The sequence below is a fragment of the Fulmarus glacialis genome, unplaced genomic scaffold (genome assembly GCF_000690835.1).
Source record: "Fulmarus glacialis isolate BGI_N327 unplaced genomic scaffold, ASM69083v1 scaffold3833, whole genome shotgun sequence".
In the NCBI taxonomy this organism is placed as follows: Eukaryota; Metazoa; Chordata; class Aves; order Procellariiformes; family Procellariidae; genus Fulmarus; species Fulmarus glacialis.
In genome coordinates this window covers 1-23677 of record NW_009202097.1, presented here as the reverse complement: position 1 = coordinate 23677, position 23677 = coordinate 1, and the positions used below count along the sequence as shown (strand labels likewise).

Sequence of the window (23677 nt, the reverse complement as noted above, 5' to 3'; positions counted from 1 at the left end):
AAAAGGTCAACGCAGAGGAGACAAAGGTTTTCAGTATGTAACCACCCACTGGAATACCACAAGAAAAAAAAAGTGAGAAGTCAGATCAATAAGAGGTTTCATAGTTTGTTTAGTCATATCTTTTAAAACAATCCATCCAGTTTTGACCTGTTCTTAATCCTTCATACGCATATTGCGCATTAATTTTTGTTAATTTCTGTTTTCTTGCAGATGGATGATATTTCATTGGAAGAAACAATTACAGCTACTAGCCAACTACCAACTAAGATCCCAATCTAGACAAAATAGTCGTAATACGATTACTATTTCTTTCCTCACTGCACATTACATTTAGAATACTTAACCACTTTAATTCTTTAGTTAGATCTATCATCTCTCAAGAGAAACACAGGACACTAAGCTTCAAAAATACTGTGTTTTGCAAAAAGCTGACACAAAGGACAAGTCAGTGAATAGTGCTCTCTTGCATTAGTATGTATGGATTTCAGGGTTAAAGATGTAGAACATGTAGTTGCTGTTACATGCATTTATTGACAGCAATATTGACAAGCCAAAATTCTGAGACTTGTTTGGAGCTGCAGATGTAAGCCACTCCCCAATGTTATTTTAAAACAAGTGCTGGCATAAACATGTGCAAAGAAGAGATTCTAAACTCAACTCTTTCACCTGGCCCAGTGATCTTCAGATGGACAATATAAAAGTTCTACTCGTGGAGGGAAAGAAGCACAACAGTTAATAGAAAACTTACAGAATTCCAGAATGACAAAATTACGGAATTAAAAATTATAAAATAAACCATTATAACTCAGTACCAATGGACTAGTTTGGGCTTATTAGCAACCAAAGCCAACATAGCAAATTTCATATAAAAAGTTCAAGATGTAAAAGGGCAGAAAACACCAGCTATGGGAATCACGAATGCAAAGATTCTGAACTCAGTGCGACACCAGTTACCCTTAAAACGGACAAAGGATCTAAACCCAGAAATCACTACATATTTATGGAAAAAGATCTGAGTAAAAGAAAATCTCATTTATATTTTCAGCTATTAGAAGTACTATGTATTTATTAATGCTACATCACACCGTGCAAAACATTTTAAAAAAATCATTAGAAATTGTTTAAGAGGCATGGCAGAATGGTCAGATGGAACTGCTATATACCAGGACACTAACTAAATGCAACTAGCTTTACTTTAGCACTTTAAATTCCACCATGTTATCTCATTACCAGGCAACAACTGAAGACGTTACCTTTCATGTTACATGTATGGTAATTAAAATCTTTTTTTACCTTTTAATGTCACAAATAAGCTTGTTTTTCTCCTGGACGACTCGCTTATGATGCATTCGATGGAAGTCACGTTCTTTCTGCATGTTTAGGAAAGCCTCTTTTGCTTTGCTATATGTAAACAGAAAATGTAAGAGAGAAGTATTAGTCTCCTCCTATTAATTGCTCATCACGGTATGTTGAATATACACAGAATTAATCTTCAGATATATGTACATGCCTACTGCATCCAATTTGGAAACTTTTGGTAGTATGTCCTGGGGTGAAGAACACGTACTTTTGAGGTCTTTTTGCTGCCAGCTGATGTACAAAACCATGGGTACTCTTCACCATAACCTTTCCTCAGTTCCTTCAGATAGAATCCATAAGGATTCTGGCATTATAAATCTCAGATGTCAACCTTACTTTAAGAACACCAGCTCTTGTGGAGGTACACATTCAAATTACAGGTGATTAGAAAACAATACTGTTGTGGGTTTAAAATTCTACATGAAAATGTATTGCAATACCAATTTTCTGACATCTACTTCATGTCTGGAGCCCAACAAAATGGTACATCCTAGAAGGACACACACAGAAGGATAACTGTATCGTTGCCTTACAAAATACATGCATTTAGAGAGCTTCTGGAAAAAATTGTGCTAGAAAAGTTCTAGGCTCTGTTCAATCATGTTTGCAGCCTGTTCCCAAGTTTCCCCTGTGCGTGACAGCAGGAAGCAAAAGGAATCCATTTCAAAATTAATTGCAAACATTCTGATAACCTGTTATTCTCTAAGCACATTCTACACACAGTCACAGGACACCCTGAGATACTCAGCTCCATAAACATAAAAGAAAATACTCTGTATGTATTCTCTACATTTTCTCCTTGTCTTGACTGATAAGGGTTTGACAGGAAAGATTAGTAGGATGAATTGTTAAATTGCAAAGGAAGCTTGAAATTACCTTGCACAGAAATTACATATATTTGCTCTTTGCAAAAATAAAGCTCATTTCCTCTCCAACAGAAGTTGAAGAGTTAGGAAAACCACTATGATAGTGGAGTATGCCAAAATCACAGGTCCAGGAAGAAGACCCATAACTGCCAGTGCATTATATTTAATTGTACAAATAATTTATATTTACTCTATATGCACTTGCTATATTTATTACCTATACAAACTACCATATTTTTATGTGTACATTTATATGTGAATTGTTGCTTGTAGCAGGAACAGTTAGAAAGACCTGCAGAAGAGCACAGTGAATTAATGCCACTTTATATATCAGCCAAAGCTGAGAAAAAGCTGGCAGGGAAATGAAAACAGGCAGCGCTGCCCCTACAGTTACACTGTGAAAAGCTCGGAGGAGCTGCGGGCATGCACATACCTTTGTGCATGCACGTGCACAAATACCAGAAGTTGTGAAACAGAGTAACTTAGGATATTGGTATTGGGACACAAAGTACAGACTATGATTCTGCTCAAGCTCCTATGAACAGCAAAAGATTTGAGAGGTAAATGAATCAATGGTCTCAGGATAGTTCTGTGAAAACTCCATCATGACACCACTCAAAATCTGACTTTCTATAAGATCTTGAATAAAAAACCTGCCCCTTCAGAGCTAAGCAGATGGCTTGTCCTAGGAGTAAAAGATGTTGCTGCAGCCATAGCAAAGCCAATATCCATTTCTTTTAGCAAAGATCTATGTCAAGACTGCAGGTCTCCATTTAAACTTTTCTCGAGCAAACAGTTTGATAAAAATAGCAGAAGAGGGCAAGGTCCAATAAAACCAAGTAGGGATTTTCAAAGGTGAGTTACGTGCCCTGTTCCCACTGAGTTTAGGTGGGACTTTATTCCCCAGCATGCTGAAAGTCATAGCCCTAAAATTTTAATTGAAATAAAGACAGTTTTAGAAAACATACTCTCACGCTTTTACTCTATCTAGTTCACATAGCATTTAGTAGTAAGGATGCTAGATGTACCATGTAATTAAACAGATGCATTTAAATATGATGCACAATACAAAAAGTGTGCATTTTATTTTTTTCATTGTGTAAGTGGAGAAATAGGTGCAGGAATGGTTGGATTTTGGCACAGAACTAGGCAATCAGCTGGGGATTTTACTGCTGGTGATAGCACTAACAGTAATAATAAATATGATTTCTAGGATTGCTTTATATTTTGACTGCTACTGTGGCTGTAAACTGGGTGTATATTTGTGAGCATGCTTGCAAAAATTAGGACAAAAGATACCTGCAAATATTTAAACTTCCTAAGCGATGTTTGTGAACACAGTTACAAACACAGTTACAAACCTCAGACAAAAGCTGTACACAACTTTCATTCCACCTACCTAATAAATTCCTAAATGTTTATAAAGAACTTACAAATATCAGTTAGCAGTCGCTGTGATTAACACAATCTTGAACCTGATATACCATTATGTTGTCTGCCTACATGTTCAAATACAAAAGGCAATAAAAAGGGTCTGGCCATAGGAAACCACCAAAATATATGGGATTCAAGCTATTTTAAGTCCTCAGATAGGCAGAGTTTAACAGTGCTACAAAACTATTCGACTCACAAGCAAATCTTACTAGAAAATTAAATGCTTGAATGACACCAATCATCACTGAAGACAATGAATTAAATTCAACTAGTCTCCTGTAAGAATTAACGATTTTCAGAGATGTTGTTTTCAAATTTTTTGTGCATATTGGAAAGAATATCTATGCTTCTATTCGAGAAATACTGCAGCAGATAACAACATCCCTTACCAATCAATCAGGGCGCAACTCTAGCCTTCAAGATAAAAGAAAGGGAAAGGGAGTACACTTAAGTTATACTTTAACTACTGTCACATGGCAAACCAACGTAAAATTAATTTTGATTTCTATCACAACACAATGTCTGTTTCTAGAAATAATTTAAATAATGATTAGTAGTGTATCTAAACTTTCAGGTAGTAACTATCACTGGCTTTGGAGTAAAATAATTATGCTGATATTTATTTCTTTAATATATGCACTCAGGGATTTTGTTACATCCCAAAGTGCCTTCAGACGTTGGACAATCTATTAAAAATACATACTCATTGTATACCGGAAGTGAAGCTGATTGTGATTTTCTCTTTAAATAACGAAACACCACAGTGAAATGTAACCAACAGCCTGCAATCTACTCTACTTGCCCACCTGCTTGCCATGCAATCATGCAAATACCATATTGAAATACCCAAAATACAATTACAGTTAGCTTCTAGACACTGAATCTCTCCCACCAATTGCTAAACAACATTAAAGCAGTATGTAATTGGTTTACAGTAATTTCTTCTGGGCCCCCATATTGCCTAAGTCCCAAATAGCATCTCTCTTCTGCAAGATGGCTGTCAGGAGTACCAAGCTCAGAAACACCAAATGTAATTAAAAGCTTTCTTCAAATACACTTCATAGCACTGTATCTCACAATGAAAGTTTTCTGACTAATCCACAGAGCAAAATATGACACTTTCTTTGCTCACAGATACTTGGTTTCTAACCAGTCAAATCAGCCTTTCTTCAGTGCTCTTAGGCATTCTGTTTTCTGTGTAACCTGGTGAATTCTCTCTCGTCATACTTGAAAACTCAAATTGTCCTCCAGGTAGTTTTGGCTCCTGTTGCAATATTTGCTTTATCATAGCAAGGGTACTGACTACAGTTATTGAATGCATGAACAAGAAAAAATGCTGTTAACAGTCACTACAGTAAATGGATTTGGGATAGAGTATTACGATCAAAGTTTACCCAAAAGACACAAAGGAACACTGTCATTCATGGTACGTACAGCAGAAACGCTCAATTTCACCCATTATTCCAGGAACAGTACTGTTTTAATTCATAAGTTATTCAAAACACAGTAAGCAAAATGAATTTCACAGAAGTGCTGAACTTTTAACATTAGTATCAATGAAAACTTTGAAAGTTATTTGAAATAAAAAGGTTGAAAAATGAAGTAGTGACCATTAGCACAAACCAAGTTTCACATCTACATATACTCCATTCTAGTATTAGCAGAAAGACTATGAAAATAAAGCTCTCCCTACAAGTGGGGAAAGGAGGAATCATAGAATCATTCAGGTTGGAAAAGACCTCTAAGATTGACTAATTGTACTACTCTTAATAAGGTATACATGCAGAATAAGTGTAGTACTTAACAGTAAATGCCAATGAATAGAATTTACCCACTTCTAATTTGTGTCATACAGAACTCCCCTGTATCTCACTGCCCTCTCTGGAACACTGAACAGGTGACATACCTCACTTGTTTACCACCAGAGCATTGCTATTTTATATTCCATCAAACACTAGTATGTGAGAAAGCAGGGCACAGTTTCAGTTCATGGATTTATTTTTTTAGCACAGATCACTTCTTAAGTGAGTGTTAGGAGTTTTATTTAACAGATAGCCTGTAGGAACCTAGCATATTGGCAATGTCTTTTCTCTCTCCTGCTTTCTTCCTGTTGCACATTATCATCTTGTCTTTCAGTCTTTTAACTAGGCATATGCTATAAGAAGTTTTCTGGCACCCTGTAGAGTATATAGACATTCTTATGGGAAAAACCCAACTCATTCATGACCATGGTGAAATGGTTTTAAACTTTATGTTTGCAACAAGCCCAGGACAACTCCAATGGCATGGCATGGCCGTGGCCTGGTACAGACCTACAACGATCATCTACTCCAACTGCCTGACCAACTCAGGGCTGACCAAAAGTTAAAGTATGTTACTAAGGGCATTGTCTAAAGCCTCTTAAACACTGACAGGTTTGGGGCAACCACCACCTCCCTAGGAAGCCTGTTTCAGTGTTTGGCCACCCTCTCAGCAAAGAAATGCTTCCTAATGTCCAGCCTAAACCTCCCCAGCCCAGCTTTGAACCATTCCCACATGTCCTATCACTGGGTATCAGGGAGTACCTCCCTCTCCACTTCCCCTCCTCAGGAAGCTGTGGAGAGCAATGAGGTCGCCCCTCTAGTTTGTCTCCAAACTAGACAAACCCAAAAACCCTTAGCTGTGCCTCACAGGACATTCCTTCCAGCCCTTCCACCAGCTTTGTTGCCCTCCTCTGGCCACATGCAAAATCCGCCACACCCTTCTTAAATTGTGGGGCCCAGAACTGCACACAGTATTTAAGGTGAGGCCACACCAACACTGAATACGGCAGAACATCATAATCTGCTCAGATTACCTTGTTACAGCACATTCTGCTTCATACAGAGGAAAAAAATGAAAGAAAAAAGGTGGGGGAAAAAAGTAAAGCCCATTAAAATTGCTACTGACAATAATAAATTTCAGAAGGACCAGATTTTGTCTTTCCTTCTTTTACTATGCATTACTGCCGCTTACTCTCCCACTCAAGGGGGAGACAATCACTAACTATCCATTGTCCAAAGAAGCTGCAGTTGAAAATAAAGGAACGTTTTCTATATGGCCTATCTCCCAGTGCCACAGTATATTTAGACTGTACAATATTTGACTGATTATTAAAGCTGTTTACGTAACTATTAGACTATGGCCAATTAATTTATTAATTTAAAGTGTAATAAATCATTATCATTGGAAAATAATTTGATTATAGTTACTATCAGCAGCAATTATTACTTAAGATCTGAGTAGCTGTTTTTCATATAAAGGAACAATATAAATGAAAATTAGTAGCTTGAGCAATCTTGAGGAAAATCACAGAGATGGAGTTAACATTTTCTTACAGCTCCGTGTTTTAAAAGTAAGCACTGGCAAAATTGAAGTGAGTGCATTATCAGGTCTCAGGGTAAATTCGCAATGAGCACATACATGTGCAGACAGCCTTTTCTGAAGAATGGCACATGTTACATGTAGTTCATTATTGCATCTCTCCATTATATAGGCTAAATATTTTAACTCTTATGACCGAAGTACAACTGACTTGTAAAATCAGCTACTACAATGTACACACAAGTATAATCAATGATGGTAATTTACAATGACATACCATTTACCACTAGGGCCAGAGTGATAGATTTTTTGCAATTAAAAAAAAATGAAGGATAAATGTATAGTGATTTTTTTCCTATGTTGATGTTTTGTGGTAGCTGTAATTTATAGTACTGTATTTTAATACAAAATGCACATAACCATTTATTTTCTAGTTCTACATGTTATACTCCCATGATTCTTTGTAGTAATTTGTTGTGATCACTGCATATTGAAAATTATTTTCTATAGCCCAGTAAATATAAATAAAAGAAATTAAGATTTAGGTTTCTAGTAGAGCTCAGAAAATTGAACTTTAATTATACATGTCACCTAGAAATAAAAATATGCACAGCCAGCATAACAAACAGGAACTTATTTCCATTAAGTACTTGCGTTTACTTTATCTGGCCATTTACTACTGCATATCAAAGTTTCATTAAGACTAAGTAACATACTTCGCAGCAAGTTTACAGTTTTCCAAATCTTTCCTCAAACGCATATTCTCAGCTTCAAGTTGCTGGTTGCGGGCATACACAGTTGGAACCAATCCAATATCTTTGGCTGTGAACACACCTCTCTGGACAAGTTCATACCTAGTAGAAAACAAATGGAGAGATATTTTATTCCATGTTTCCTTTTTCTCACCTCACTGACGTCTCCCTTCTCATATTAGCATTTACCTAAACTAGAATCAAAGATATTTATCATCTCAAGGCATTTACCTTTTATGATCATTAACAACTAGCAACAGTACTATCCCACCACACCGCTCTATTTTACTACTTTTCATTCTGAAATGCATTCTTCTTCATAACAGTCAAGAGACATGTCCTGTATAACACAGTACTTCAATTTAAACAATTGTTCTTTTCCTTCCTTTCTTCCAGATAGCTTAAATAAAGGACAGAAGAAGATATTCTTGTTCAAATAACATTTGTATATACTCACAGTACTCTATCTCATATGCTCAAGTATATGCAAGAAATTTTTTTTCTGAGGATTCAAGTAAGATGACAAAGCTGTGGATAACCTGGATGAATGATTCTATGAGCTATCTTCAACATGGAATACAGAGCTCAGATAGGGAAATCTCTTCATTCCTTCCTGTTTACTTATGTTGCCCTCTCCTTATTTAATTATATTTACCAATATTTACCTATTTTACCAGCCCCCAAGAAAACATGATTCTGTGATGCAGAAGCCTGAAGGCTGCTTTAGTTAAATAAGCATACAGACGAACTTGCATTTTGAGAAGTAAAAGGTAATCTGGAGCAGCATGTGATGCTGTGTAGCAACCTAGGAATCTCAGTAGCCCCTGGCAATAAAGTCTACTCAGTCAGCCTCCTATCTTTTAGGACTATCCATCTTTTGGTAGGATGTCGATGAAAGCTAAGAATACTCTAACAGGCAGTAAAAAGGACATAGGCATTGACCCTATTCATTCTAAGCTTAATTTAAAGGCATTTAAATACAGAGCAACTTAAAGTACCTAAGTATCTTCTATACAAAAAAAAAAGCAAGCGGTGATATTGGAAAGGATTCAGAAAAGCTTAATTTGATCAAAAAACGTGATTGTCACCACACAAAATAAATGCTTCTACAGAATCATGCTTGTTCAAGGAATAATTATAAGCCACCAGTATTTGTTAAAGTATTTCAAAAGACATCAAGATTCAAGTCTAGATATAAGAGAGTAAGATGCTTCTGTGCAAGCAGACATCGCAGAGGTGATTCCAGAGTCCAGTACATGTATATACAAAACATCTATTTCTTCATTTACTTCTGTCCCAGAAGACAGAAGAGCAAGACCTTCAGTTGGTAAGAACTTTTACAGACCCACTGAAGACAAAGACATTGTGCACTATGGTAGCCGTGATTATCAGTTCAGCATAGGTTCAATGGAGTATAAATAATTTGTATCAGATCAAGACTACAGGCCCTCAATCTTCTTCCCTGCTGATCTTGACTGTAGCTGGAAGATGTTCTGGGTGGGGACTCACCAGAAGGAATAGTATGAACATTATTTGCCTTTTCAAGGGAAAAATATATTGAAGCTTTTTTTCAAGTGACAAGGAAGTATGAAAAGAACAGCAGTAATTAGATAAAAATATTAAATGCTATCTCCTGCACTTGGACACAAGCAGCAGATTTGAAGTTTGAAGACAGTAAGCACAGCATTTCTAGATCAATAAAACATGTTGCAGAAACAGGAAGCATTTGTAGAATAAGGGATTCTTGCTTGACAAGCAACTCTTACTTAACATCCTCCAAAAAAATTAAGGGGAATGTTAGAAACTCTTATGTCCAAATGACTTCCTACAGCCAACTACTTATCTGTATTCTGTGGATACTTCTAGGAATGCTCATCCCTATGAATTAAGCTGTCACTCACATCCACCACCAGTAGATGAAAGTTTTTTGAAAAGTTAAACTGAACATGTCCAAAGCAAAATTCATTCTACGATCACTTCGTTTTCTTAAGCAAATTACAGTAGCAACAGGCTTTAATGCTAAGAAGCTTAGTCTTTTTTTTTTTCCAAATAAACATTGACTGATGAGCAGATAAAATTCTTATTGGAAGTATTGAAAATAAGGGCACTTCTCATTGCAAATGATCACAACTCTACACACTCCTTTATTTCCCAGAAAAGTTTCTCCACTGAATGCTTTAACTGCACCTCATGAAAACCATCAAATTTCTGCACAAAGACACATCAGACATGGATAATTGATGAACTTAGCCTCCAGCAGAGCTAAGAACTCTGAATGACAATTTTAATGAAATACAATTAATACCAATAAATTCACTATGCCCTTGCCTAAGAACACTACTAAAAATGAAGGCTTTTGTGCATGTAGTAGAAATGGAATAGAAAACCACACCACAAAACTGCATTGTGAAGTCTCACTACCTTTCACCAACCTAGTCCCGTAAAACTTACAGAACTCCTACATACCTAGCTGATTGCCAAATACCTATTGTTCTCACTTTTTTCCATTATAGAAGGGAACTGTGATGCAAATTAAATTAGTTCCACGCACACACAAGCATTTTGCTAAGCTTTTCAGAACAACTGAGTTATTATTCTTGAATCGCTATTTAAAATTAACCAAGAATCTGGAAACCTAAGGAACAGATGGTCAGCTATGATTTTATGATCAAAGCCCAGCGCAGACTGACTAAAAATTATACATTATTACATAAATTCAAGTTTCTAAGAGTTCTAAAGGAATCAGGTTGCAGAGAGGCTCTGCAATAAACTAACTGATATGTAGCTCAGGATAATCCTTTACCAGGGGATAACTCACCTAGAGATGTATTCAGGGATTAAAATTTCAAGTTTTAGCTTTTACAACTTTTTCTGAAAATTATCATTCCAACTGATAACCTCTTAGACAGTTTCAACAGAAGGCTAAGAAAGAAATAAGCACAGAAAAATAAAGCACCTTTTTGCCCCAGTGTACTCCTCCAACCTATTACGGCATATAAGTAGAAAATTTACATTACCATGTTATACCTGTTATGTAGGCAAGAAAGTAGGTATGTCCACATGGCTTTTTGCAAATCAAACTTGAGGTTACTTCACTTGTGTTCTGAGCCAAAAACCTGAATCTGTTTTAGTGTGATGCTGTCCTGGAACTGATAACCCTCATTTCTCTCAGGATTTATGAACTCAGAGCACAACGTACATTAATGTGACCATACGATTTCCAGGCCAAAGAGGACACAGAGCAGAGGAAACTTAGGTCTGCCTGAAATAAGATTGTTTCCACTGTCTTCAGGGAGTTGTGACATGGAGGATCACAACCTATATTCATTTTCTTCATTCCGCAAAAAGGAATTTTTTTGTGATGAGTCTACCCTTATGCTCAGAGAAGATATAGTAGCTTTGTCGCATGTGCTCTGTTATGCACAACCCAGGCAATCTTGGCAAGCAACACACAAGACAGACACGGCTTTTAACCTTGCTTGGTCACTTAAGTTTATTCGTAATTTTAACCACATCAAACAGAAAAGAATTTTCAAATCGTGTTTCCGTAATTAGTCTGCAGCTCTCCTTTTACTCACAAGCTGAAACACTGCCAGGTCTCTAGGAATACTTAGAGATTACCAGTCCAATGAGTGTACTAACTAATCACAGTGATAGCTCCACGCGTATGTGTGAACAGCAAATGATTCATCCGCTCATCAGACTGGCAACGTGCTGCCAGCAGCAGTGAGCTCTTTGGGATTAGGAGGTATAGACTGTCAGACGCACAAATTTACAGTTGATCAGCCCGTGCACTTCATACTCCAAAGCTGTCAATCCAATACCTTTAATAAGCAAGGAAAGCACTATAAAGTCTTGTATATCAAAGGAATAGAAAATTCAATGATAAATTAGATAGTCCAAAAATAATTTAAGTCTAATTTGAAGTTCTTTAAAGTATAACTGGAAGAAAAAAGTGTACGTGCAAAAAACTACGTAAGTTAAAAAAATCACTACAAGTGTGATAAAATTATTCATTACATCATAGAAAAAGAGTGTGTTTGGCTCAAAATAAAACATAATCAAACCATGACATTTTATATAGCTGGATAGAATAACAGAATATTTTCTCAAACTCTGAAATAAACACAGATAATTTGGTCCAATTTAAGTGACCTTTAGATCTCAGACAGACAATTATTTCAAAGCAAGCCTTTTGATAAATTTTCTCTACATTAATTAATTTCTCATTTTAAATTCCATTAGTACTTGATCACCACAGCATGAGAGCAAGTGTGTCGTCCCAATACATAATGAGGAACCTGGGTACACTAATCTGCTCTCATTTTCATTAATATTGTAAATTATCTATTTCAAACCAACACAAAACCTTTTGAAATAAGGTATTAATGCAGAAAAAGTCTCAATACAGTAAGCTTAGATCTTGACATGCTGAGTTCATTTGTAATGCTACTGAAATTAAAAATATTACTTAAAGAAAAAAAATATATGTATAGCTAAGGATTTACAAGATAGGGCCTGCTAAGATCTGCTCTTGCTCTGTTAAAAAGCAATTTGAATTTTGCCATTGATATAAATTCAGACTCTAAGTGCTTCAAAGAAAGCTGTAGTTTCATAAAAAGGTCGCTATTTATATCTGCCTAGTATTAATTATCTTTTTCCATAAAAACTGTTAAACTTCTTCAAACTTAATGCTATTTATATCAGTTCTTTTGTTGAAAAATACAGAACTATAGTGCTCCTTCTAAAGGAATCATTTAAGTCACATTGTTACACCATCAAAAACCAGATCATTATTAATCCTAAAGGCAACACCTGATTGGTGAGCTCTATGCTAATGAGACCACAGCTTGCAAACAGCAATGATTTCTTCATTAGAGAGTATTTCTAAGAAAATTTAAAAGCTTCAAGTCTTTTGTAAGAAAAAGTAAGATGTTTCTAACTTTTCAAATTAAACAATTCCAAAAGACCTTACTAAAAAAATCTCTCAATCTCTGACGTTTAAAGACTGACTACAAGGAAACTTAGGGAGATATTTCCACTTCTCAGAATCTTTCCAGTATAACTTGCAGATTCAAACCAAGTTTGTAACTGAAAGTATTTCAGTAGAACTTTATGACAAGCACAATGTTTTGCTCCAAAATAATACAGCCCTCCTCTCAAGCTTTGCAGCACTCCTACCACATCATTCCTAATAAGTATTAAAAAAGTATACACCCTGTGGGATTCCATATGTGAAGAGAGTGGTGGAGGAAGTGGAGTATTTAGACAAAGCTGCATTTTTAAACTCCTGTGAGAAGTATGGATAACATCTCTGCAATCTATAAAAGCTTGGGAAAAGAAGACAGCAGCAGCTCAAGTTTACTCTTCTGATTACTATATGAATTAAATTTTAAAAAGAAAAAAACAAACTAACCAACCATATTATTTTGACTGATGTACCAAAAATTACCAAGTATCAAATTGTGATTATTCTACTTTGAAATACAAGGTACCTATGATGAATGTCCAAAAATACCCAAACAAGTAAGGTGAAACCACAAAACATTCACTTTTTAAGCAGGCACCCAGGTTCTGGAAAGCCAGAAAATAACAAAGCCACATGATTTCTCAGCACTGCTGAAATGAAATGGTCATTTTGCATTGGACTCATTTGATCCAGTGATTACTTCTGCACTGCAGCTGGTTTCTAGTTTTCATTGGTAGTCAGTGGACAGCAGAATACACTTGAAAAAATAAAATTTAATTCCTTTCATCTTAAAGGACATGGCTTAAACAGCTCAGATGAGTTGCATCCTAAAATGAGTATTTCTCTTCACCGATCACAAAAGAGACCTCAGGTCACCACTTGAGGCTTGTAAATGTCTAGACTTAGGTGAAATGCATACAGTCCTACAACAGTGCCTGTTTAGGGATCCTTGGAGTCAGCTTTCTTGAAAGTCTGTCCTTAAAACAATAGCTTGCATCCTCATTCTCAAGATGAATATATTTATTTGGTACAACACTTTGTATTTAAGAATTACTTGTACTCAGAAGAGTTTTCTGGAAATATATCCTGAAATACCAGAAATATTTGAATCCTGAGCATCTACTTCCTAATTCTCAAAGTAATATGGTCACTTAAAACATTTTACCATTCAGTTTGGAAGCAGTCAAGGGTTCTGGACATTCCCAATCTGACCAGGAAATTGCAGAAGAAGTCATCCATTGCTTCAGGTATTTCAGACACAGATTTCTCAGAAGTCAGAACTGATTGCAAAGCCTGAAATTAAAATTTGATAATTGTTATCAAACCTACAAGAGAAATGTAATTATTATACCTTCTATTTCTGAAGTCATCTAAAGTCACAGACCTACTGGAGTACAGCTGAGTGTTATCCTTGTCTTTATTGATCAGATTTGTAATCACTGATCCTTCTAATGTCAAGGTCTGTGAAAGGTTATAGAGAAATAACTCAAAAATCACCTGATTTAAGCAAGTATTCTGAACCTGACATAACCTGATATGGACTTGAAACTATTTAAACTGATGGATGATCTTCCTTTACTGACCAGAGAGAAGATGTTAGTTCTCATACTCCTGCACCCTTCAGCAACCTTAAAAACCACTGATGAGAAAAATCAGTACTTCATCTAATGAAAAATGCCAAAGTCCAAAGAGCTTATATTCTCTTTGTAATCATGCATGCAACAGAGAGACTGAAAGAACTGCATCTCCATCGTTACATCTCTTAGGAAGTCTCACAAAGATCAATTCTCTTTTCGTCTCAACATCCATATGCAGACACTGAATGAAGCTGCCAGACAACATCGCTACAAGTGTTAGCAGAATGCAGATGGTGCACCGAGGCTTCATATGCAGCTCCGCCAGCACCATCAAGATCGACAGCTATTCACATAAGATCAGCTCATAGGTCAAGCACAGTTGCAAAAAGCAGAAGCAAAACAAAACAGAGCAATCCTACTACAGAGAAAAAAATCCCTTTCACAGCTTTCTGTTGCAATGCAAATTTCTTACCTTCACTGAACCCCACTCAGCCCACTCAGTACATAGCTTGATATTAAGCTCTCCTACAGAGATTTCAAGATGCAAGGAGGTAAGAAAAAAGTAAAATATGACCCACTCTGACCCCTGCAAAATGCATTTAAAGATAACCAGATGAGAGAGACTGCCACAACTTGGCAGCCAAAGAGACAGCCTCAATTCATTCAGACTTCAAATGGATTACAGCGACTTGACATACCCAAATGTGAAGCTCTCAGCGTTTGGGAACTCCACACGGGCACAACGCTACAACGGACTTGCTCAACAATGCAGGCTACTAAGACAAGATACTGTACATGCCTGTTCTCCTGGTGACAGGATGACAGAACAAACCTAGCTTGACAACTATCACAACCATGTTGAAAGAAACTCAGATTCTATGATAATGTGAGCTACATATTATTAAAAAAAACACTGTAGAGAAGAGAAACAGAAACAGCTTCCATACATGCCTACCTTCTTTTCTTCATTTTAATACTAGCAAAACTGAAAAAAATTCCAGTGAGACATTCATCAAGACATGCTAAAGGCTGTGACTGCAAATTATCTCCTTCATCCATTTGAAAAAGAATCTGTAGGCCAGGGATTTTTCATAACTCCATTTATTTATGGCTTATTCATGTCCTTAGTGGGATCTCTATCAACATGACTGCGTAAGTTTCCTGGAGATAAAAGCATTTCTTTTGAGAAAATAAAAACACACATTTACACTGGAAAGTCTCATAGCCGTGTTGCATAACACAGAAAATACTGTGTTTAATCCAAGCAACCTATCTAATATAAACAGAAAGAATTGTACATGTACAATCAAGGCCATGTAACACTGTATTATGAAAAATAAAATATGCCAAGTGCAATGTAATATTTTGCATATTTTCATTACTAGAGATACAGTACATCAGACAGGTCTATTTTCTAATTGTGGTAATACAAGAACCAAAGAGAGTACATCCACAGACATGTAGCTGCAACCCTTTTCTTGCTTCTTATCTTTTATTCTAAGTGAGGCAAATGTCTAATATTGTTGCTTGTAGTTTCCCAAACACATCTATAAAGCCAGTCTTCAGAAGAAATGACACAGCTTGATTCCCTTAATAAATGGAAATATGATAGGAATTCATTTCATCCGTGCGGAATAGAATTTATTAGCTAGATACTAGCACTGAGAACCATTTCAGGAACTGAAGCACAAGCAGGGAACAATATACAGGAAAATGAATGCAGTCTAATAGGCACAGTATTGGAACCGGGCCTCAGGAAACCAGAACTAAATTCCTAGCTCTTCTGCAGACTGAGTGTGATATTAGGCTAACCACTTACTTTTACTTAATCTTAACCTTGGATGACTACCCACAGAATGGCATAACAGGAAGTTTTTGTACATATTTACCTATTTAGAAATGAGGAAAATACAATCTATTAATGTGATGCAAACAGACATCCTATAGTAGCTAGACAAAAACCATCTTATTAAAGGATTCTGACCATTAAGTCAAAATAAACAAACTAAATATTTGCTTTGTTAAATATTTGTTAAATATTTCTTGGTTAAATTTTAATTAAAATCTTCAAAACATTTTGAGTGTAAAGATGGCAAATATGGCCAATAAAATAAATTAATTGCTAAAAGCTTAACCTTAAGGACTTCCACAATACTTGCAAGAATTTCTGTCCAATGAAGAAAGATGAACAGCAAATAAATTAATAATTTCTCTGGGAAATAAGATGTTCTTGCAAAACTTATTAAACTAAAAAACAACATAAAAGGGAATTCAAGGATTTTTAACACATTCAAAAAATTAAAAATCAAACCTACATAAAATACAAGGTTAATGAAGGGCAATGTAACTTCACATTATTATTTTGGATATTAAGAAAATAAAGATGCTGGAATGGAAGGGTAATACTACTGAAGAAAGTATTTCAGCCAGCTTTCTGTTGTGTGTGTGGTTTTCCAGAAGTTCTGCATCCTTTTCCTAGGGTCCCTATCTGTTGAAGATTTTCTTTCATATGCAAAATATTCTATTGCTTATGTTTAAAAATAATTTATATTACTTTACAATATCTCAAAACAAGGACAACAAAAAAAAAATCACGAGTTGCAACTGAAAAGGACAAATGATGACTGGATGACTAGAACAAGAACAGCAGGCAGAATCACTGCTATCCAAAGCATGTGTTGCCCAGCACAGCTGGATTTTTAATCAGCTGCCATTTCACCTCCAGACTAGGGGAAAATGATACCTAGAGATTAGAGCTCCATCGCCCTCATTGCCCTGTTGGGATCCAAACAAGAACTGTAACTGGTGAGGGAGCCTCACCAAACTCCTTAAAGACCAGTAGTTTCACGGCACCTATGCAGAGATCCAGAAGGAAAGAAAACACGTCTCAATATCCCTGTAGAAACACAGCTTTAATTCCTACACACCAATTTTATTAAAAAAAAAAAAGGTGAACAGCACCATCTCTCATTTGCTTATGTTTGCTCTTCTTCATCTAGGAATTAGTGCTAATTACTTTGGAAGGAAGTTTGAAAATAAGCATTTTTCTTAGATTTTCCTGTTATACTTGACCTTTTTACAGAGCTTAGAAGAAACTGTAGTTACTATAAATATCCATAGTTTCTAAATTGAGTATTTGCATTTGGCAAATCACTTAAATATTTTTTGGATGCTCACTTGATCTGTGCCTTCTCTATATACTTTCTTTTCTTAACCAAAAGATTTGCATCTAATATTGAAATGCAATCTTTAATACAGGATTAGGTATACAAGTTACTATGAACAGCAAATATACATAATCACTTAAAAATGTTTATCACAGAGTAGCTATTCCAGGATATGGTTATTACCTAATTTAACATATTTTAGCCAAGATTAGAAGCTAATAATTGAAAAAGTGTACCAATTATTTATCATGTGAAGACAGCCTTCTACTGTGCCTCTTAGCTCAGAGTTTGGATATTGACTCAATATTAATTTACAGGAAACAGTGCTTCTAACTTGGGTCACCAAAAGCATTCACTGCAGCACTTTTTTTTTCCCCCAGTGAATTAGTATCAAACAATCTAGTCACTGATTCTCAAAAAATGTACAGTAAATCATTACATTAAAGCTGTCGAGGAACTAGCAACTGTATTAAAACAATTTTCTATTCATGTTTTTCTGTCTAAAGGCTGGAAATATTATTTCGGTTTCAAAATTATGGAAAAATGAAACCTCCAAATAATGAGTCAAGAAGCAAGAAGACAGACGTCTACTAGCACAAAATCAAAGAGAATTTGAGTTTAAGCACACATGTTCTTTGTTTTAAGGAAAGGTAACTTTCTTCAGTTTGATTAAATGGGATAGATATTAGCATATTGTTTCCTACCACTCAAAGTTCAACAAATCAACTAAGAGGTAGAAGATTATTTAACTATAGCACTGTCAAAAGATCAACAGATTAAAAATATTCTTCCTTGTTTCACTTCTTATTTGAATGTCAACTCACACAGTAAAACAGACATAACTTCCGCTATCCCTAAAGAACACTAAGAATTTTCACTACTTCGTTAACATTAAGCATGTTCAGTCTTTAAAACTTCTGCCATCTTTCCCTTAATTTTCAGGCATATTCAGTTTCAAAACACGTAAGACTCCGGTATTGTCAGTTTTCATTCAAAGCTTGATCTAAAATACAAAACTGATCTGTTGATACGCATTAGTGCAGAAGAAAATGCACATTTTTCCTCCATTTTGATGTTAAGAATCATTCAGATAAAATGATCTTTTCATTATTAATCATTTGCTTTTGCAAAACAAAGACTATGACAATAGCTTACTGATGAGGCTATACGATAGTGGTGATATTAGAAAAACAGCAGGGAAAAACACTTTTCCATTAGATTGTTATAAGCAAGTAAATTCAGGTAAATCACGTTTTGGAAAATGCAATATAACAATCCCATTGTGTAACTCTGAACTACTACATGACTGTTTTGAAAACAAAGTGTAAATGTAAGGAGTTTCAAAAACTAATTGTGTGAAATGATTGATAATTTCATCAATATTTTGATTTAACATAATTTAACAGCCGACTCTATTTTCAATATATGAATCATCTTCTTTAGCAAAGTATTCGAGTACAAGCTTCTGTGGCTCTTAAGCATATGCAGTTTCTTTCCTGTGTCAGGGATCACACTCTCAATCTACTCTGATAAAGAAACAAACCCTAAAGTACTGATACATTGAATTAACATTAATATATTTTAAGTAATCTATCTACATATTTGTTACATGTATTTGAAATATCAGGTTGTTTACAGAACATGAAATGAACAGAAGTTGAAGGAAGATGAAACTCAAGAAACATAAGTTGCCTCTTCCACTGCAGCATATGTTTACCCCTAGAAACTTCTAAAAAATAATAAACAATCTTTTCCACACAAATTTTTCATAAGTAAAATAAATTATGATGTGTAAAATTTTAAGCCACTAATGCCAACTGAATTACAGAGTCTGAGAATGTTTAGGAAGTTCTTACTAGAATTTGGGCATCTTCAGCCTGCTCTTGAACAGTCTGCAAAGCCTTTGACAGATCCTCATCATCTTCCTGAATACTTAATTCATCATCTGCTGGAACCTAAATGAAATGATTTAAAGTTGGGTATGAACATATTTTATACATCTTTCTTTCAGAATACAACCGTTTCCACTTCCAGTACAACTACAGAAAATAATCTCATTCTTGTTAAAATAGTATTTTGCCATACTTAAATAGAATTCGTATTACTGAAATATTCATTATAAATAAGCTGAAACATCTAAATAGAAATATCTGTATCTTTAAAAGAAGTATTTAACATTCAAATAAAAGTAAAACATAACAAATCAACTGACACTAAATCTTCTCTTGAAAAATAAAGATATGCCTAGCATGATCACACTTTATGAAAGGAGATTCGTGTCATTTCTCCTAGGATGCTTTTGTGACTGATGAAGTAAAACAAAAGAATGAAACATGAATATTCTATCAGAAAATTATGAATTTAGTAAATTACCTCTTCATACTGATAATCATCTTTAGAGTCATCTGTTATGGTAAATTCTGCAGATTTTGTTAAGTCTGAAACAGCTGATGCATGTGATGAGTTCCAACTTAAAAGAAGTATCATAAACCAACCATCTATAAATCTGTCATCACCACCTTCGCCCTTGTTCTTTTTGACAGAATTTACACTTTCAAGGTTTCTTTCAGCCTTCAGGTGAACACACCCACCTCCAATGAAGACTATGCATACAGAGACAGAATTTAGATTCAAAGTTTGTATAGTAGGTTTAAACACCATTAAAATTTGCCTCAAAAGATCCGTCAAAGTTAGAAGTCAAGCACTATTTGGAGTTAAACAGTAGCTAAATTCTGCTCTCACACAATCATCAGTTTTCATAGGGCTCTTATTGCACTGAGACTTCCACAGACTTTATGCCTCTAAGCATAAGTAACTTCATGCTCTCAGGGAATGGCATTTTTATCAAATTCGGATGTACAAGGTCAAACACAAACATCTGAGATCAAACACTGAATACTAGAGGACCATTAACTGAAGCTGATACAAGTGTCTTAATTACAAAGCGGCTACAATAAAAAGGAACTTTCAAAATGTAAAAATTCATTTGAAAATTATCTACAGTTCCTCCAAATACTTTAGAGTCAAACTTTTCATTATAAATAACTAAAAATGGCATAAAATGAAACCCAAATAAACATTTTTTTCATCCACTAGCCTCACAGCCCCTGAAAGTGTAATGAAAATGTTTTTAGCAAGATACTCTGTTGACAGTTTCCCTAGGAAATCAGTTAGCCTACAAATGACCCATGTAAATAAACCAGAAATTAACTTCTGAAGAAAAGCTGGCAATTCAGTACTTCACACACATCAAATTTAAATGGTAACTTTTACATATAAAAAGAAAAAAAATATTTTCCAGCTTTGCATCGTTTCCCAAATCTGAATTATTCTCCTAAAAACAGTGTTTTTGCTACAGTTCTCACAGTACTATATATATATGTGAAAGTATCATCTGCATTCAAGAGCCCAGCATCACAGCATCAACAAAACTATCAGTTAAATTGTAACCATCCAGAAGGCTAGCAGCTGAAGATCATGTCCCAAAAAAGGAGAACCATTTGTTTCATAGAGACATGAGATTTAAGATAAAAGTTGGAGAGATGTCACTTTCTCTTCTAAACTAAAAAACCAAATAGGGAAGTCATTGAGTGAATAAAGGCATAATTTTCAGTAATCAAGTCAAAGCACATCTGTGTACCTCCAACTGCCCAACCACACTACATGCTTACTATAAAAACTGTATATATAAATAGGAAACTGGCACGAACGCCTCTTAAGAATCTCCTATCTAGGCTTAGTACATGCAAGAAAATGCCTGTAATACATGTGCCCCCAAATTTACTGCCCAAATTACTGCAGATGTGGAACACAGGACTTGAATTCAAGTTACCACCTCTCTGCATCTCAAATTTCACTCTCTGCAAAAGCTTCGTTTTCTAACTAGACTGATTCTGGAATGTTTAATTCTATAACCTGAACTATGCAGAAACTCATCTCCAAAAAATGCTTACTATGCTTTCTTTCATAAGGGGGGGGAAGGAAGGAACCCCCAAACTATTAGATTTAACAGGCTTAAGTCTGTTCTCTATCACAGCAGAAGAAATCTGGATTAACTCTTCTGACTTTAACAGGAGAGCAAAGAAGTTGTGCGGTTCAATGAATGCACCTTTTCTCAGCGTGGTACTCCAGGACCATGTGTGGGTCCACCAAGGTAAGCAAAGAGAACAGAGATGAAAAATAGCTCATGCTGAGACATGACTGACCCAACAGACTTGCAATAGTGATCAGGGACTCCAGGCATGAGGCTACCTTGCAATTGTCTGCCTGCTCCCCAGTACAACAGGAATGTTTTGGTCCTCGCATCAGCGTCTGACCACGTCCTAACGAAACAACTCCTAATTCCTGGATGCCGTTCCTTCAGCTCAGAAGGAGAAAAGTTCACCTGAACTGCAGATTACATAAGAAAGGGGAACAACAGCAAGGCATGAGTGCAAAGCAGGAGGAATAGGTTTCCTTTATTGTTTGAAAAAGCAAGGAGGATGCTTGCAGCAGGCAAGTCAAGATAAAAAGACAGTAATATTAACTGACTAGTTAGGGTAATGTTCTAAAAAGCCCCTTTTTTCAATTAGATTAAGATATCCAAGCACTAGCTAGCTGACTACACATTCTCTGTTTAAAGAACGAGACTTTAAAAAGTGTGGTCATGCTTGTACAGCGTGAATACTTGGGTACAACATTTTTTGTATGTAGCAAGGGACAATTTCCATATATATGTAGTAATTCTATGTACAACCTAAATACCTGCATGCTTCTCTGGAACCCCAAAACCTCTTCATTACTTTATAGCACAATATTTATCAACTTAAATTAATTTAAATAAAGTACATTTAAATCAAATACTGTACCCAGTGATTTTTCACACCATTTAGTGATTCGATCGGAGGCTATCTTTTCTAAAGCTATCTTTTGTGTGGGCTACAAATGATCCTTCCCCCCGCCTTGACTATTCTTTCTACATTTATCAAATCTTTCAATGCAGACAGAAGCATCACAGCAGCATACCCTTGATGAGTAAAACACTTTCAAACACTGTTTCTCCTGAATTTTCTACTGACCTGACCATCCTTGCGATCCATTATGGTCTAAACTAATGCATCATTGCAAACACTGTGCACAGACTAAAACATTACTTTTAAAATCCTGGGGTTTTTTCCTTCTCTTTTTTCCAAAAATCACAGCCAGATGCACAATAAAAGAGGAATTTGATTTTAAAGCTATCGTATTTTTTGCAACAAACACTGCGTCGATTATTTTAACACATGTACTGATGCAGTGCTTTAGGCACACCACACAGCGTGAAAACAGCTGTGCAGTTTCAGGGAGGTAGAAACTGAGGCACAAGCTCGCTAAGGCCAATCTTCCACTTTTTTTTAAATTGTTTTTATATTGGCTTACATCTTAATTCTAGCAAGGCAGGAAAAACTAAGGTACTAGTAGGGCCTAACACTTAAGCTTTGATTATTTAAGCCTCTAAAGCAAAGGTCGCAAGATCTTCTTGATTTGGGAGCTCACAGCTACAAAACAGAACAGATAGAGCTAGTCTGACCTAGTGACAAAACTAGAATTTGGGTCATCTGGTCAAAAATTACACATTTAAAAGCCATAAATTCCTAACATAATTTGCCACAACTCACTTGTGAAAAGAATTCAAACTGATTTTTTCCTCTCAAAGCCACAGCAAATAAAATTATGTCTAGGTTATTGTATCATCGTCTTTATATCTTGGTTATACACAGTACTAAAAAAACACAACTACCTAGGCAGTTATGTGTGTGGCAGGCGTTGGGCAATTAAAGGAGCACCTCTTACAGCAGCACATTGGGACTGAGAGTCTTAATGACACATCTCATCACTCCTCCGCAGATTATTTTGCATTGACTGATCAACAACCAAAACAAGGGGCAACAAGAGACTTTCAGTTCAGAATTTTAACTCTTGCTTAGCCTGCCCATCAGCAGGGGAGGATAAAGTCACCCTGCTTTTCCTAAGGGTCACTCAGAGGCTATTTTAACAGCCAAGAAAACAAACATCACGTTGAAGTAAAATCCTACCGTCTCTGCAGGAAAAAAAAACCCGCATATTTCCTTTTTAGCCTCCAGGGGCAATAACTCACAGAAAGCAGCAAGAAGGTGGTGAAGTTTTTTTGGCTTTGCCCCCCCTTACTCTGTGAAATAACTTGGCAGCCCGCGGGTCTCCTGCGGGGACGGTC

At 35.8% G+C, this 23677-nt stretch overlaps 1 protein-coding gene across 1 annotated transcript in view; it reads right to left on the bottom strand.

Annotated features, from left to right (window-relative positions):
* Positions 1-22531, bottom strand: part of SPAG16 (sperm associated antigen 16) — a gene marked incomplete at its 3' end in the record, with an annotated part of 28788 nt that extends 6257 nt beyond the window's left edge. Inside the window, exons 1-6 of the mRNA XM_009574153.1 lie at positions 22471-22531; positions 19840-20069; positions 19323-19421; positions 13888-14015; positions 7718-7855; positions 1294-1401 (exon numbers count right to left, since the gene is read on the bottom strand). Coding sequence (XP_009572448.1) covers positions 1294-1401; positions 7718-7855; positions 13888-14015; positions 19323-19421; positions 19840-20069; positions 22471-22531 — 764 coding nt within the window. The remainder of the gene's footprint in view (positions 1-1293; positions 1402-7717; positions 7856-13887; positions 14016-19322; positions 19422-19839; positions 20070-22470) is intronic.
* Between the last annotated feature and the right edge of the window lie 1146 nt (positions 22532-23677).